General features: G+C 32.7%; 1 protein-coding gene across 4 annotated transcripts in view; it reads right to left on the reverse strand.

Annotated features, from left to right (window-relative positions):
• Positions 1–13,537, reverse strand: part of LOC142339501 (proton channel OtopLc-like) — a 117,891-nt gene extending 104,354 nt beyond the window's left edge. The window contains exon 1 of one of the 4 annotated variants that reach the window (XM_075389577.1): positions 3,407–3,863. In XM_075389577.1, the coding sequence (XP_075245692.1) occupies positions 3,407–3,505 (99 nt within the window). In that variant the 5' untranslated portion in view covers positions 3,506–3,863. Of the gene's footprint in view, positions 1–3,406; positions 3,868–13,148 lie in introns of those variants that run through there. The other 3 variants (XM_075389578.1, XM_075389576.1, XM_075389573.1) reach the window with 3 other exon arrangements.
• Positions 13,538–17,161: the final 3,624 nt, after the last annotated feature.

Raw genomic sequence — 17,161 nt, forward strand, 5'->3', positions numbered from 1 at the left:
TAGATAAATATTTTTATATATATCACGTACTTTCGCAATCTTTCTATTAAAACTTACATGCATAATACTTTTTTGGTATTCAGTGCTATTCTAATTATCGTGCTTTTTTCCAAAGCTATTTAGGTAAGTGTGCAATGTTCAAAATGCCAATTTCAGAACAAAGACTTCGTTGATAAATTTTCTTAATTATATGATTCCACAGTATCACAATGAAATAAAATTACTGTTTAAGTCACCGTAATTTGAACATTGTACATTGCTTTTTGAACATGGCATTTTGACCAATGTACACTTACCTAATTACTTTTGTAAAAAGCTAGGTAATTACGATAGCACTGAATACCTAAAAACTATTCAGTGCTATCGTATTATTTTTTTTAATGCTGAAGTTATCTGAGGAAATATAAACTGAAATAACACAAAAGATCGTCTCATTGAAGCAAAAAGAAACTCTACCTGAGCTATTCAGAAAGAAGACTTCGTGATAAATTTTCTTAACTATATGATTCCACAGTATCACACTGAAAAAAATACGGCTATTTATACCGTAAAGAAACCACATAAACAAACAGTTTAAAATTCAAGAAATTATCGAACCGAGTCTCGTTATGAAATCAATTGTTCGACATTATATTTATATCTAAACGAATTATCTCAAAATATTTGCACGCTGGAAAAAATCAATGTTGTAGAGAAACTTTTTTTTATCACAAGCTTTCTAAACGAATAGAGAAAACTGAAAAATACAACAGAAGATACATGTATTGGTTTTTAAAACTATTGATTTGATTGTCAGAGAAATTCATTCAAAGTTTACATGATTTATTTCAAACTGCAATAGTTTTGGCATAATTTTGCATTGTATTTTAGTGTACTGCCTATCAAGGAAATTTTAGACGCAAAAATTTGTAGTCCCAGAACAAATTTTTGTCTACCCTGTGTAATTTTAACATTCTCTAATTGATCTTTATATTGATATATATTAATTGTAATGGCAAGCTCAGCCTCTTATCAAGCTATAACAACTCTTATCTTTCCAAATTATCCCACTAGTTTGCTCAATGTTTGGCATTTGGAGTTTGGCATTATAGCTCCAAATTTTTTTTATTATCACGCAATTTCGGCTTTCGATAACTTAGGTGCTGTATTGATTGTATGTATATTAGTATTTGTATATTGTAAATATTAAATTAATTGTAATAATTTTCGTTAATATTACATATGCACCCATATACAGTTAAAAACACACAAACTCACATGCCTCACACCTACATATACAAACAATCACACTTATAATTGGTCTCACACATAACATTCACAAAAATCTTGTTCTTTTTGTTAACCAGGGCAATCGAATATGTCTTGTTCTTTTCCAAACTTCAGTAGGAATATGTACAATGTTTAAATTTCAAATTGATCTGAGGACAAAAACTAACTAAGATAGGACAAAAGATCTCATTGATGCAAAACAACTGCCAGCCGAGCTCTTCAAAATTAAGATTTCTTTGATAAATTCTCTTCATCGTTCTTCCCCAGGGCCAGTATAAAAATTTTCACTGTTTTCAAACAGTCGATAAACTAGTTTATGTAAACAGTTCAAAATTCAACAAGTTAACTCGACGAGCCACATAAGGAAATCAAGGGTTCAACAATATAACTAAATCTAAACAAGCTGTCACATAATTATTATTAACCGGAAACAATAGACAATTTAGGTGAACATTTTTTTATTTCAGGCCTCACAAATATTTTTGCCAAACAGTTAGAGAGCAATCAAAAGAATTCGGAAAAAAATATAGGAATCGGTTTTTCAAGAGAGATTTTTTTAAAGATATGTTTCAAGATCTATAAAAGATGAAATTACTTTTCGTTGCACCTGTTTAAATATTGTGAAATATTTATATTCAATTTTTCGATAACAAGGAATTCTAAAAATTATAATCGTACTTTAGTAAAGCATTCATAAACAAACATTGATAGCTTGGGAAATAAATCACTAAAATTTTACTTTCATCTTCATCTGCATTCTTGCGACAAATACTCCCCTTTAAAACGCAGAAGCATGTGAGGACCAACGTCAGGCTGATCGAAAAATTTCAGAAAAAAAAACAAAAAAACAGAACTCTTTTTTTTTCATGAGAATGCAATTCAATTTTACACCTTTTTAGACGTCACAGTAGCTTGTTTACACAAGTCTAATGAACACAATTGTACTTAACTTTGACCAATAGCGTTGTTGCTCTTCTTGTTTGATTAAAATCTTCTTCGAAAAGTTAATGGCAGGCAAATATAGACATCTGTCCTAAAGATTGTTTTTCTGACTGTATGAAAGTCATGAATCAACAAAAAAGGAAATCAAAACTTAGTGGTGGTCTGAACCAACTTTGAGCATGGCCGTGAATCAACAAAAACAGGTAAGAAACAAAACAGCCGGAACTTGTCAGAGTTACCATTGTCTATAACCATAAATGTTTTCTGTGACAACTCATTGCTCCCACAAAATGGCGAAAAGTTTCACTCTATCTCTAACTGATTTTTAAACTTCTACCTTGTGTTTTTGCTGCAGAGCTAGCCTCATGAAAATCAAAGATAGAATTAGTCAAAATTACCCCTAAAACAAATTTTCAGTCTCATTTTATCTTTGACACTAATTTGTTACTCGATTCCTGGGATGCTCCTTGATAATGCGTTTTATGAATTTGAAGTTGACTTAATTCTCAACTATAGAACCACATATTGTTTATTTTATCCTTAACTTCTGCAATTGATATCCTAATTGAGGCCGCTTAATCAACGCAGTAAGCAAAACCATAGCGTGTCCCATAAAGTTGAAATAAGCGAACGTTTCAAAAGCCATTGGACAGATTTCTAAGGTCAAAGTTCAAATTTAAAACGTAAAAAAAATGACGAATCGAAGCTTAATGGAAAAAACGTTGACATTCAAATGACCAAATTGATGCTCAATTGCCTGTTTTTGACGTTTTCGAATGTTCGCTTGTTTCAACTTTATGTGACAGGCTATACTTGAATTCCAAAATTTTTTTGCTAATGAGGTCAATTTGTAAGAGCAGGAAAGAACTTTATATTTTTCTAGAATAGTAGAAACGAAAAGTTACCATTCTGTCTAATATTGCTTCATTTAGAATGTTAAATGGAAGCGGCATCCCGTAAATTCAGTTCTACGTCGATCAAAACAGAAAACAAAATCATAAAGATTCGAATTTTGGGTATCGGGGAAAAAGCTGTCAGGTATGTTCACAAATAACGGGATGTTTGCTTTTTAATACTGAGATTTTGCAGATGAATTTTTATCTTAACTGTGTCCATTGGTTACAAATGAATGTCATATGCCCAATTTATATTATTCACTTAGTTCGAGGGGTAAAGAAAGAGGAATTGAACTCACCAGCCGCTCATGACAATCACGTCCATTAACTTCGTCTGAAGAATCGGAATCAGAATTAATGGAATCTTCTACTGCTAATGGCACAGATTCCTCTGACATCTCAAAGACCTTATAACCAGCCTAACTAATAGCTTTATAATAACAATCTCAGAATAATCACTAACTGCTGCAGAGTATACTGAAGTTACGCTGAAAAAACTATACTTTTAGATTATCGGTAATCGTTGCAGCCAAAATGTGTGTACAAAACGCAGTACACTGATAAACTCAAAGTTTACAAATTCGCTAGTAAAACGAGAACATTTTTTGCTCGAAGCGTGAAAAAACGAACTTACTTATGAACAAGTGGCCATTTAGAAAATTAGTTTTACTCTCGTTTGAACACAATTAGCAAAAGTTCAAGAAGATTCTTCAGAGTTTAATCAAACGGACGAAAGAATTAATTAACTTTTCATTTCATGTTTCCAAATTCTACCGAGTACCGATTTAACATTGATTATAAAACTTATCAACTGAAAATCAAATGAAATTAGCTTGCTTTGCGCATTAAATAATGACAGTGCGTAATCTCACGTACTTAAATAATCAATACGCAAACTCAAAATGACAGAACTATAAGTTTCAATTTGGAATGTCTGGATATATTTGAAGAGAAACGTAATGAAAGACGCAAAAACATCAAAATATTTTCCAAAAAAAACTAACATTAGAGCGAGTTCAATGTAAATATTTTAGTGGAAACGGATAAAATAAATACACTCACTTCAATTCCATACAAAAACTAAAGAAAGACTACATTGCAATCTGTTTCCGGATACTTTTACTTATATAAGTACAGCAGAGCTTTTGAAAAAGGAGAAATAGAACAATGAATTAATGCTTTGAAATAGCAATATATAAAAATTGTCTTTTCTCCCTGTCAAAAACCAGGCACGCCTTTCTTGTGCACTTGACTAAGAGCTGAATTGTTTCACTGTGCTTGTTTGTAGACGTAAGAGACGTGTACAAATATTTTGTAAATACATTTTTGATGTTAAGCAGTCGCAAGGTGGATCATTTCTGTTATTCTAACCTGTCGAAGCATGATCAGAAAATGTTTGTGGAACAAAAGCTGGCAAGACATTTTTCGACAAACACATTTCATGACTCCAGAGAAACTTGGTTTACATCTGATGAAGACACAAATTTATTATGCGCTTTTTGTCTTCGTATTGAACAAAAATAAACGACAAACAAAATGCTAGGAAAAAGCTGGCGGTGTTCAGATTTCAATAGCAAAGCAATCCTAATTAAAATTTGAACGACAATTTATCGAGGATTATCAACTCTTTCGAAAACGTCTGGATTGAGTGCGAAATGAACGAAAAGACAATCTTATAATTGCTGTATAACTGGGTTAGTAAGCCGACGTTGCACAACCTCACACCATAGCAGAAAGTAATTGCAAAAAGCTATTGAATTCCTCAAAAAAGGGTACCTCCCCAGAACAGACATGTTATAATAATAATAATAATAAATTCGTTTAGTATATATACAAAGAATACGCTCATCAATCATGTATGACGCGCGAGCACCAAAAGGCTGAAAGCTTGTGTGATGGCCGCTTTAAAACTTCTTTTCCCATAAAACTTCCCTGGTTTTACATTTTTTAAAAAGATTAGTCAAGCATAAGTATTTGTTCTAATGCTATTGAAAAATGTCATTGAACACAGTAAAATGGATCAATAACAAAAACATTATTTAAAACCTCCGAGTCTAAAATGTAGTTGTCCCCAACCTTATGAAGAAAATCATTCAAGTTTTGCTGCTTACAATCAATTGCTTTTCTTATCATTGCTTCGTCAAATTTTCCAAGTACGTTATATAATGAGCAAACTCTGACTGATAACCACCTTCTGTTTTGCTTAGAAAGTTTATGAATGGTAGGTAAACTTTTTAGTCTCTTTGCATCATTTAATGACGTTTCAATTTCACTTATTTCTAGGAACCAATTGACTGATTCTTGTGGATGGTTTCTGCGTAGGATTGAAACCGCTAACTTAAAAACTTTATACAAGCGTAAGACAAAAGTTGAGGCTATTGCGTTCTTTTTATTTGTCGTTGAAACCTCTTCTGATTTCTTTGATTCAAAATCTATTCTGAGAAAATAAATTGTTGCCTTTGTAACTTTGTTAAAAATGACTTGATTGTGGTTCAGTAAAATAAAACTCATTATTCGTAACGAGGTTGAACATATTGTTTAAGAATTTTTCCTAAAAGCTTTATGTCTAGAAACTGGCGCGTTTGATATGCAATAGTTATGAATTCTGCGCATTGTTTTTCAAGGAAAACTACATGTTTTCTGAAGTCAAGTTGATAGTCAATAATGACGCCAAGATATTTCACAGTTGTTTTGGCTAGAAATTCAGCGTTGTTCTAGGTGAAAGAAACAGAGTGTTCATCTTTTTTTCTAATCAACATGAATTGTGTTTTAGCTTCGTTCAGTGTAATTTTGTTGTTTTTCACCCATTCTGCAATTTTATTTAGCTGCTCTAGATGACTATTTTTATTTTGATCTCCAAAAATGTTTGTGTCGTCTGCACATCTGCAAAAAAGGTAATATCAATTTTTGACAATCGTCGGAAGATCATTGATGTACAAAAGAAAATTAATTTGTCTTGGAACGGACTCGTGGAGTACACCATTTGTAATCTCTCTTGATGAGTTGTCGAAAAACTGCACAAATTGCTTGCGGTTGGAGAGAAAAGAATGTAGCAACCGTTCTACTGTACCTCGCAGGCCATATCTTTCACATCTGTTGAAATGATGGTTTAAATTCTAATAGGTCCCAAACAAATTAATGAACAAAAAAGTCGATGAAACAATTGATACCAGATAAATAACCAAAAACAAATGGTGCCTTACCGACTTTAGAAACGTTTTGTTTAATTGTAGCGAAAAAAAGTTAAATTCCAAAATCGCTCCATTAAAAATGTAGTCAATGTCAACCCTCAAAAAAAAATTTACCTAATTTACTTATTATAATTTGGCCTAAAACGTGTATACAAAAGGTAGGATTTGAAAATCGGTTTCTAGTTACAACATCGGACATTGTGCTTATCAAACTATATGTTCATCAGATTGTTTTTGTAAGCGAAGAGTTTGACATTTAAGAAAAATTTTGATTTTTTTCCATAGGAGTTTTCGAATATTGCAATTCTTTTGAACATTTGATATTTGGTTGTGATTTCTTTCACTTTAATTTACAACTAATTTATAAATTTTCAATTGCTCTGTCTTTTAAAGAAAAATACTTTTTCATAACAAAGTTCTTTTAATATAAAGCCCCATTTAAGGCCAAGTGGTGACCACTGAATTTTTAATTCGTTTTCACAGAATCAGGGTTCGTCGTGGTTTCCTGTTAGGCAGTCTATGCAAGGCCAACTACTTCGAAATTGGACCAAAATTAGATTCCAACGAGCATCTTTTTTCGCAAGCCTAGAGTGCTACCCATTTACAAATAATGGCCTTAAGGTCTCGCACTTGAGCATCTCACGTTCTTTCTTGTCGCTCAAGGCTTCATTTCTTTAGCCAAGTATACGTTGAACAACTGTATTTTTTTGGGAGAGGTATGTCAAGTTTATCTTATGGACAATTGACATTGAGTTCTTCACTTTCAGCCTTTTAACTTTTCAGAAATATGGTTATGTAGCTTTTAAGGAACTGTTTTGTTTTTCTTGCGTTTGTTGCTTTCTTTCCTCTATCTTGGCCTTGTTAATTGAAAAAATACTTCCCCAAAAATAGGATTAAGTGAACTCACGTAATTCTTTTAATGTATTCCTAATGATTGTTAAGGTTTTGAATTTTTTCTTTAAAAATATGAACGTTAACCCTTTTTGAACTCAATTCTGTGAGATTGTTGTCCCGTCAGAACTAATCGTAGGCTCACTATGTTTCATATGGAAACATAGTTTAGACTTGATAGCCTTTTTCTTTTTACTTTTGGTTTCATGACAGTGATGCTACGAGTTTTCGGAAAACCTTGTGATTTTCTAGATTTGATCTTTGAACAGTTGGAGCTTCTTATCAAGCTATGTCATGCTTATCATATGTACTCCCCCTTAAATTGCGGATCGTCTCTCCCACAATTTCTAACTATCTGAACTCTCTTTTGCAATTACTCAGAGTATAGAGATTGGTCCCAAAAATTGTTAGGGGGTCTATGCTGGTGCAACTACCGTGAAAATGGACCAATACTTGATCCAATACAACATTACACACTCGCAATGCTAGTGTGCTACCCATTTACACCAACTGGTCTTAAATTCTTGAACTTGGACATCTCCTTTAACCCATTCTCACTTTCTTTCTTGTTCCTCGCGGCTTCAATTCTCTAGCCAAATAAACATTGAACAAGTAAGGTTTTATGTAAGGCTTTGTCAAGCTTGTCTTATGCACAGTTTTGCGTTAGGTTGTTCTCTCCCACTTCCAACACCTCCGAAATATGTTTGTGTAAATCTTAAGAAGAAGTTGTGTTTTTCTTGCGTTTGTTGCTTTCTTTCTTCTATCTTGGCTTTGTTATTTGAACAAAAAGAATCATCAAAAAATTGTTAAGTAAACATACCTACCTAATCTTTTGGAGTTATGCCTAACGGGTATTGCGATTTTAGATTTTTTTTGCTGAAAAAAAAACGAACGTTAACCATTTTTGAACTCAATTCTGTGATATTGTTAGCCTCTCGCACTATTGATAGGTTCATTATGCTTCAAATGGAAACATAAATTAGACTTGATAGCTTTTTTCTTCTTACTCTTGGCATATGACAGTAATGCTACGAGTTTTCAAAACATCGTGTGATTTTTGGACATCACATTTCTTTTGCTTCAACAATCTTCTCTGCCGTTTTTTGTTTCATTTCTTAATTTTGCCTGTATTTTATGTCTTTCCGTAGACATAAGAAAAACTGTTATTGTTGAACTATCTCATTGGCGTCCAATCATTGAGTTCCAGTTATTAGGTAACATCTTTGTAGCTTTGCGTTGAAAACTGTTGGTTTTAACGACCCTGATATTACCTTTTGTTTTGAGGTTGAAGGATTTTTGTATATCACCTCATATTTATTGATTTCTTGGAGTCATTTTATCATTAGTTTTGAAAAGAAAAGCAGTTTATCAAACCTAATTTTATACCCTGATATCATTTTTTTAGTGACTCCTCATTTTTTCCCCAATTTGTTTATATAATTGTTTTTCTTGTAATTCTCGTTTACTATGTAGTCGTAGGAATTTTTCGTATTAAAGACAGGTCTCATTGGCTTCTTTTCAACACGGTTAAATAAAATATCATAGGCAGTCATTTTATGACTAATAGCTTTGTTTTTTGGTTTTTGTTTGCTTTCACAGTCTGGACATTTTTCTTATTTGTCTTTTTTTTATCAACTTGAAAATCAATCTAAGCACTGTGAGGTCGCATCCATTATATTGCTTATAAACTTCAACTGCGTTTTGATTAATGTTACAACCAGTGTTTTATGTTTTGGACACTATGCCCTTTCTTTTAAATAATTAACATTTCAATTAATAAAAAATAGTTTTCAGTTAACAGCTAACGACTTTAATGGTCTCAATACTTTCTGTTTTTTGTAAACTGTTTTTCTCCCAATTTTCTGAGTTGTTGTATCTGCGGTTATTTTCTAGTCCTGTCCTTTGAATTAGTTTTATCAAAATTTTTTCCTTGAGGACCTAATTAAATCTATCAAGGTTTTTTTGGATAATTTCTAAGGGTTTTGTAACTTATGAATTTATTGGGTTTGAAAAAATTCGATGGTTTGTTGAACTTCGCTCCTTTTTCCGTTTTTGTCGACTGGATATCTAGTGCCATTGTGGTCAAGTCCCATCTTCTTCGCTGTTGAAGACACGTGAAATTGTTTAGTTTAGGTTTCATCCAGTGGTATTTTGATTTTGTTATTATGGGATTTGAAAAGTAGACGTTGAGGTTTTGCCAAAAATATGTTTTTGTATTAGTTTATTTTTCAATTCTTTTGTCTCGTAGTCTTGTTAGTGACAGATATAATGAGCTCTCTAGTTCGGCTCTGCGTTATAATACTTGAATATTAGTTTGTGTTTGTAACAATTTTTTGCAAAAACATTTATTTTTGTATATCTATTTATAAGACCTTTTTTGTCAAAAATCTGGTTGAGCTGGGTCTTAACATTATGTGCGAACGCTCATTTATTGAGCCTTCTGGTATGCTACTCATCTTACAATGCTTCTGAACAAACAGGTTCCTCTGAGTTCAAAAGTTTTTCATCTAACAAACAATGAGCTGCAATCCATCAATTGGGAAGACCAGTTGCTAGATTTTGAACCCTTTGAATTTTTTTCTGAGGGATTGGATAATAGTGGAAAGCTCGATTAGGTGACGCCAACTTTTGTAGCCATTAGACAAAAAATCTTTACATAAGCTTCCGTGGAAACTAGCCGAAAACCAATTAAAACATTTACAGACTAATTCACGCTATCCAAATTGACGCTGTAAAAAATCAATTGACCATAAAAATTACCTCTCTATTGAGATCTTTTAAATTGACGAGTGGATCACCTTTCTAGCAGGCGGGAATTAATGAGTCCTGTATAACAGATGTTTTAACAGTTGATCTTGCAGTTGCCTCTTCAATTGTGATATTATAATGCAAAAATGTGCAAAACAAGCTCGTTTGAATAAACAGTATTGGATATCTTTTCATTTTTCAATCCCACTTGTGTTCGCCACCCCGATTTTATATGAAATAAATGCAATTAAATTTTAATAGTACGTATTGTGAAACGTTGATGGCATGCGTGCTTAAACCATATTTTCAATATTTTTTGCAAGTTTGGTAGCAAAATTAGCATTGAAGGGCTTATTTACAGGCTTAGTAATTAAAGAAAGCATAATAATAATAAATTGTTTTCAAGTAAGTTAGCATTGCTGTACAAACTAGGCCGCACAGAACCGCCACTTACTTGATAGGTCATCAAAAGGTCCGATGGTCCTCGTCAAGTGATGCCAGTAGCAGTACTAAGAGACTTTAAAAGACAGATTGTCAGATGCTTAAGATGCAAAGGATTTGAGATGATCAGCTCAATATAATAACGAAACTAATTGTTGATTATTGCTAATGTATTTGTCTCTAAAGCTATACTTATAACGTTTCAATTCTTTTTTATTCAAGTTTTGTACATCTGAAATGAAATTGGGTTTAAATTTTAATATAAAATTCAACAGTTTTCTTATTCTTACTCCTAACCGTTTAGGGCTAAGTCCACTCACGGCGTTTGTACTTTTCAACTGACGGGATGATGTTCTTTTTAACTCAACTGACTCTATTTCTTTCTATGTTATAAGGAATTTTATATCGCATTCCGACTATTTATTTCGCATTCCGATCTAAGTATCTCTGTTAATTTTTTAAAAAGTTCAAAAATGTGCAAATCTTTGATCGACTGCATTTTATACTTTTCTCGATTTTGCAGTGTTGATTCCGTTTTTCTTTTTTTAAACATAATTCTGGCAAGTTGTTTTATTTTTGCTTCTAGAGGCTGAAGTGTTGTCTTGCTACTGGTTCCATAGACTAAAACACCATAATTTAGTATTGGTTGTACGTAAACTTTATATGTTACAAGAAGCTGTGCAGTTGTTAAAATTGATATCAACTTATAGAACAATCCAGAAAATTTGGACAGTTTAACACATAATTCGAGGATATGCCTATTAAAATTAAGTTTTTCATCAATATGTACTCCTAAGTATTTTAAAGACGTTTTTTGACTGATCGCATCATCCTGCAAAATTATCTTTTGTTGAGAAGATTTTCTGATTGCGTTCAAATTCACAAGGTGCGTTTTTTCTAAATTGAGCGTCAGTTTGTTTCGCAAAAAATAGTCGGCGACAGATTCGATTGACTTCTCAAATTTTTCTGTACTTGAATACGCATTTTGCTTCAAAACAGCGTTGTCAACAAACAAAATTGCAGTTGAGTCACCGCATAAATCCTGAATATCATTTATATAAACTAGAAAGAGCAGTGGACCTAGCACCGAGCCCTGCGGCACTCCATATTCTATTGGTAAGAATTCCGACCTAAACTCAACCGATTTGATGCATTGTTGTCTGTCACTCAGATAGGATTTCAGTAATTTATGTACAGGTCCTCTCATTCCTACGTTTTCTAGCTTTTCTAGGAGCAAATTTTGTTCAATTGTTTCAAATGCTTTCTTCAGATCTATGAAAACAGCCTTTACTTCTTTAAATCCATTTTCCCAGTCTTCTCTGATTCCCTCGAGGAAATTCACTAGTGCATCAGTAGTCCCTCTTTTTTGTCGGAACCCAAATTGATTTTTGTTAAGCAAATCGTATTTATCGAGGAATGTGGTAATCCGATCAAAGAGTATTTTTTCTAGTATTTTTCTTTCTCAGCTTATTCCTGATTTTATTGAATTTTTCCTTGTTTTTATTATTTTTATGTCTCAAAAAGGTCTGGAAAAAGCTCTGTTTTTTTGCTGCTAAATTTTTTATGCTGTTGTCAATCCAACTTTGTTGCTGAGAAGGTTTTGATTTTTCCGATGGAATATAATTGTCAACTTCCTCAATGATAGCCTCTTGGAACTTTTGAAATGCAAGATCACAATCCAAAGCATAAAGGTGCGACATAAGTCTGCCTAATTTGTCTCTTATTTTAAAAACCATTTTTTCTAAAACTAAGTTGTTTTCAAGAACCGTCCAATCCCTGTAAACTTTGTTTTTCTGTGGTACAGCTTTTCCGACGTAGTCAGAGAACACGATTTGGACAGTATAGTGATCCGTTACAGCTGACTTGATGATTTGAGTTTCTACTTTCTTCGAGCAGTAAACTACGTCAATATTAGTTCTCGACTTTTCGCTTTCTCTAGTATACCCAGCGTTTGACATATTACTTAAGTTGTAAGAACTCAAAATGTCTTTTATTTTTGTGAACTTGTTGTTTTTGCTACTATGGTCAATGTTAAAATCTCCGCAAACAATGTGCAACTGTTCCGGTTCCGGAGTCAGTTCTTCAAAAAACATTTGAAAAGTTTCCGATATTTCATTTATACTTGTATTCGGTTTGATATAGATCACTGTTAATAAAAAACTTTTGCCATTTTTTTTGTTGATTTTCACAGTTAAAATTTGAATACTGGTACTGCCAAACTTTTTAATAATTGTTTGTTTTAAATCCATCCTTACAAAGATCCTAACCCCTCCTCCTTTAGAAGTATTACGGTTGCTTGTAGCAATCTCCTGGTAGCCATCAAGGTTAATGCACTTTATGTTAGATTGGTCCTTGAGCCACGTTTCCGTCAAACATATTGCTAAAGGCTGAAACCCTTTTATCAGGGTTTCAAATGCATTTTGGTCCAATATAAAAAATCTAATATTTACAATTTGGACAACAGGTAGAATAACAACAAAAAAAATATGAATGTTTGAAAGTGAATGTGAATGTGAATGTGAATGTGAATGTGAATGACCGCGGATATCACAGGCCTTCACATAATTTAAAAAAAAACTGAGTTTATTTCTTTTCCTAACCTAATTTAAATTCAGACACCAATATAAAAATATCACCAGCTAAACCGTCCAAAAATGTTGAAAATTGCATCAAGTGACCAAATATAATTAAATTATCAACAAAGTCAATATAAATAAGGTGTAAAAAACCATAGATCAGTTGTAAAACAATCAATTCAGTCTTTACTTACCAAGTTCACCGTCTCGGTCGCCATTTTCGATTTAAAAATAAATGAATATTCAAATTTACATTTTGTCGACACTCAAAATCAACTTTGAATATATACTCTGTTCATGTCCCGAATTAAACCGGTTATTCTTAATTTTCGAGTAAAATTAACTGCATAAAAATAAATATGATGTTCATCTTAACTTTCTATTCGAATTTCCACGTTGGTAAAAAAAAGTGATCAACTATAATATTCTAATTTTAAGGCTGCGTTCTTCGTATTTATAGTTCACCAAATTTGAAGATATATTGACGAAATCGGGCAATTTTACATTTAAAAATTGCTTTTCGAGATAAGATAGTGTTTCGACCAAAGGTAACGTTATTTTATTCAATATGTGATAGATGAACAATTGATTGAGCTCAACGCCCAAAGAATTGTTTATGGGTAAATATGATATACTGTGAGGGGACAAGTGAAAGGGGAGTAAGATAAGGGTCTCTTTGTTTATCATATTCTATTGTAGTCTGCTAGAGCACCTCTTGATAATTATGGTTACAAACAAACGCACTTTGGGCCATTGTACGTAATACTAATAGCAACCACCCCCCCCCCCCCCCCCTCCACTCCAACAGATATTGTTTTGTTAGCACTGAGGGATGTTTCTTCCCTTAGCTACACAAAGCTAGCACACTATTTTCCTGGCACACACAAGAGTGAGTATGTTAAAGCAATAATAAGTAATAAGGGCTCTCACGCTTTAGAAATAAACAACAATTGCACTATTTTAACCTAACAGGTATATGATGAAAGCACCTGCGTTAGAAACTTATTATTCTAAAAAATAATAGCAGTGTCACTGTATTTTAACCCTAAAATGTGTTGATAAAAACACCTGCGTTGAAAGGTTGATAAATCTAGCGGGAGAATATATTTTACAAACATAATATAGTTGCTTACCCTAAATTTAAAAGAAAAAAATGTGCATATGTTGATTAGTGAATGATTATCAATTTTATCCTTATTTTAGGGTCCCTCAGTGGTCAATGAATTCTAAACCAGTTGCAAAGATCTTTCGAATCTTTTATAAACAGTATTTGTCACAAAAGAGCATCCCGATAAACCAATAATAAATACATATATAATAAGAAAAGTTATCCAGAAGACTTTAAAATAAAAGAATGAAGTATTTAAAGGTCTTGCTCAAATAAATCTACCTCAGTCCACTATCAATTAATTTGACAAAAAGCCAATTTTGTTAATAAATTGGTTGAGTACCTCTAAATTAAATCAAACAGATGCCAGTTTTTTAATTAAAAGTTTAACTAATTAAAAAAAATAAATGATATTACAAAAGTAACCATTCATACCGGTTCTAAAATACTTTTAGCAAAACAATTGACTATTTTATCATGACATTTACTACAAAAAAAAATGAAAATTGTGATGGTAACAAAAACGAAAAAAAAGTGCGAATCATAACAAGAAAAACAAAAAATTCATTGTTTGTGTTGATTAATGATCCTAACAATAGTAATCAAACAATAAAAGAAATTGATAATAAAATTAAACACAAAAAATGCTAATAGTGATAGATTTAATGAACAATTTTGCTAGTATATGTCTCCCGTTTTTTTACTAAACACTCAATATTTAATTTTGCATATAAGTGCAAAATCGATTCAAAATACACACCTGCTGCTTGCAGAAATGAACTGCGGAAATAGAATTACTCAGTTAAGGGTCAATGGCACTACTGCAAAAAACTTTTCAAAGAAATTCATTAAATGTTTTTGCGAAAGAAGATTGTTTGAATGATTTTTCCTAGTTTTTCTGATTCTCACTCATCATATTTGGACTCTGTAAAACCGATCATTTTGTAGAAATTGATGAGGACTATTGGTTAGGAGAAAAACGTCAAAAGTAATAGCAGACCAATCTTCACAAAGCGCACAAGTCACGTTTTCTCCAAACAGATTGTAAACCATTCCTTTGCACACTATTTTTCTTACACACACAAGAGTGAGCATGTTAAAGCAATAATACGGTCTCTCACGCTTCAGAAATAAACAGCAATTGCACTATTTTAACCTAACATGTATATGATGAAAGCACCTGCGTTAGAAGCTTATCGTGCTAAAAGTTAAATAGTGTTACTGAATTTTCGCCCTAAAAGTTATAATGACAACACCTGCGTTAGAAGGCTGTGGACCCTGTTAAATCAAGCGGGTGAATATATTTTACAAACAATATAGTTACTTTCCCCAAAATTACAAAAATATTCCTATGTAAATATACACTCAAAAAAGTTTATGTAAATTTGCTTATTGTTTTATAGCCATTGTAGCCAGTTTGCGTATGTTAACAGCCAATAATCCGAACATTGAAAGATTTTCCGCGCAAGGCGAAATGCATATCAGCATCCTTGCTTTGGGCACGGAGAGTTATTCTTTTTAAAGTTCGGATCTTTTCTGCTAGCGCCCACAACGGTAAATAGCCGTAATTTTAACCCTCCCCCCAATTCAAAATTAATTCGCCTGATTTAATCGCGGTTCTCCACTGTTCTAGTTTTTCGAAATTAATTCAACTCTCTCAGCAATGTTTTTGTTTTCTCAACTTCTCTACATGTCAACTACAAAACAACTCTGTTCTTCTAATTTTATAGTCCTCCCACTTAGTTACGTATCAGGCAAAAATGTACGATGATGACCAACCAAAAAATTGATTCTCATCGCAACAATGGACTACTTTATTTAAGCCTTTCTTGCGCAAGGCTTGCTATGATCGCTGACTTCTATTCAAGCTGTTCAAATTTAAAAAAGAGCTTTATCAGATTTTTGACGCTATGAATTAATCAATTGGTCAACCATTCAACTCAATATCTCACGGGATCCATAAAAAATTTCCCTCGAGTTGTCAATGAAGAATCTTGCTACAAAGTATGTACCTACTTTATGGATCCTTAATTTATATGCAAAAAATTTTCGTTGGAATACACAATACAATCAAACCATGGCTTTGCTAGCTTTTAAAAAATGCATATTGTTCAAATGTGCCAAATTATACACCTAATTAAATGAAGGATTCAAAACTATGCCAGGGTGGGGGACTGGATCGCTTGTAGAAAAAATTCCAAATTTCTACAACAACAACAACGACATTAACAACAATATTACAAATACCAAAAAAAAACCAAAAAAAGTTAGCAATTATAACAAGAAAAAAACATCATGCCATTCTAAAAATTATACTAATGACCATAACCTTAACAAAGGCTCTCAAACGATTAAAAAATATTCTGTGAAAATTTGTAACAACACAGTACGAAACACACTCAAAAAAAATTTTTGCAAATAAAGGAAAAGTGTAGTGAAAAATAAAAGCTTGCAAAACTAAGCTTGCAAAAATAATAGCTGGCAAAAATAATTCATTTAGTCAAAATGACTCAATCAAAAGTTTATTGCTTAACTACGGGGAAGATTATCATCAAAATTCAGTAAAAAAAAAGCGAAATGAGTTTGTCCCCATGAGCTTTCTCAGTTGTGTTGCCGATTCTCACTCATCGACTATGAACTCTCTGAAACTGGCCAATTGGTGCAAGTTCACAAGAAAAGTCCGTTAAGATAAAAAACTTTAGAAGTAATGGCAAATCAAACTGCTCAATTTGATGGCGAAGTCACTGGATACGATCTTGAGACCAATTTTTTCAGACTAATATTCTAAAAGTTTGACCAATCCCGTTGAAGTAAAACAAAAGCTTTTTTCTCCGTCAAACCTTTTTGTTTGTCTGCTTCATTAGTTCTGGCTCCGTTTTTGATTAGAAGAGCCGTATTTGTCAAGCTGCAAGCACGCGGTAGAATTCTGTATTTTGCTGAGGCTGACTAGACAGGGAAGGACTAGCGTCCAAAACCTTAACAAATTGAAAGGTGGGCCCGATGGATCTGAGAGATCTATTGCAGGGCTGTTTCGCCCCACACTGCTCTTGTATGCTCCTATTGGCCGTTTGAAACCCACATTGAGATGACCAAACGATT

This window comes from Convolutriloba macropyga, chromosome 5 (genome assembly GCF_964194025.1).
Source record: "Convolutriloba macropyga chromosome 5, txConMacr16.3, whole genome shotgun sequence".
Taxonomy (NCBI): Eukaryota; Metazoa; Xenacoelomorpha; order Acoela; family Convolutidae; genus Convolutriloba; species Convolutriloba macropyga.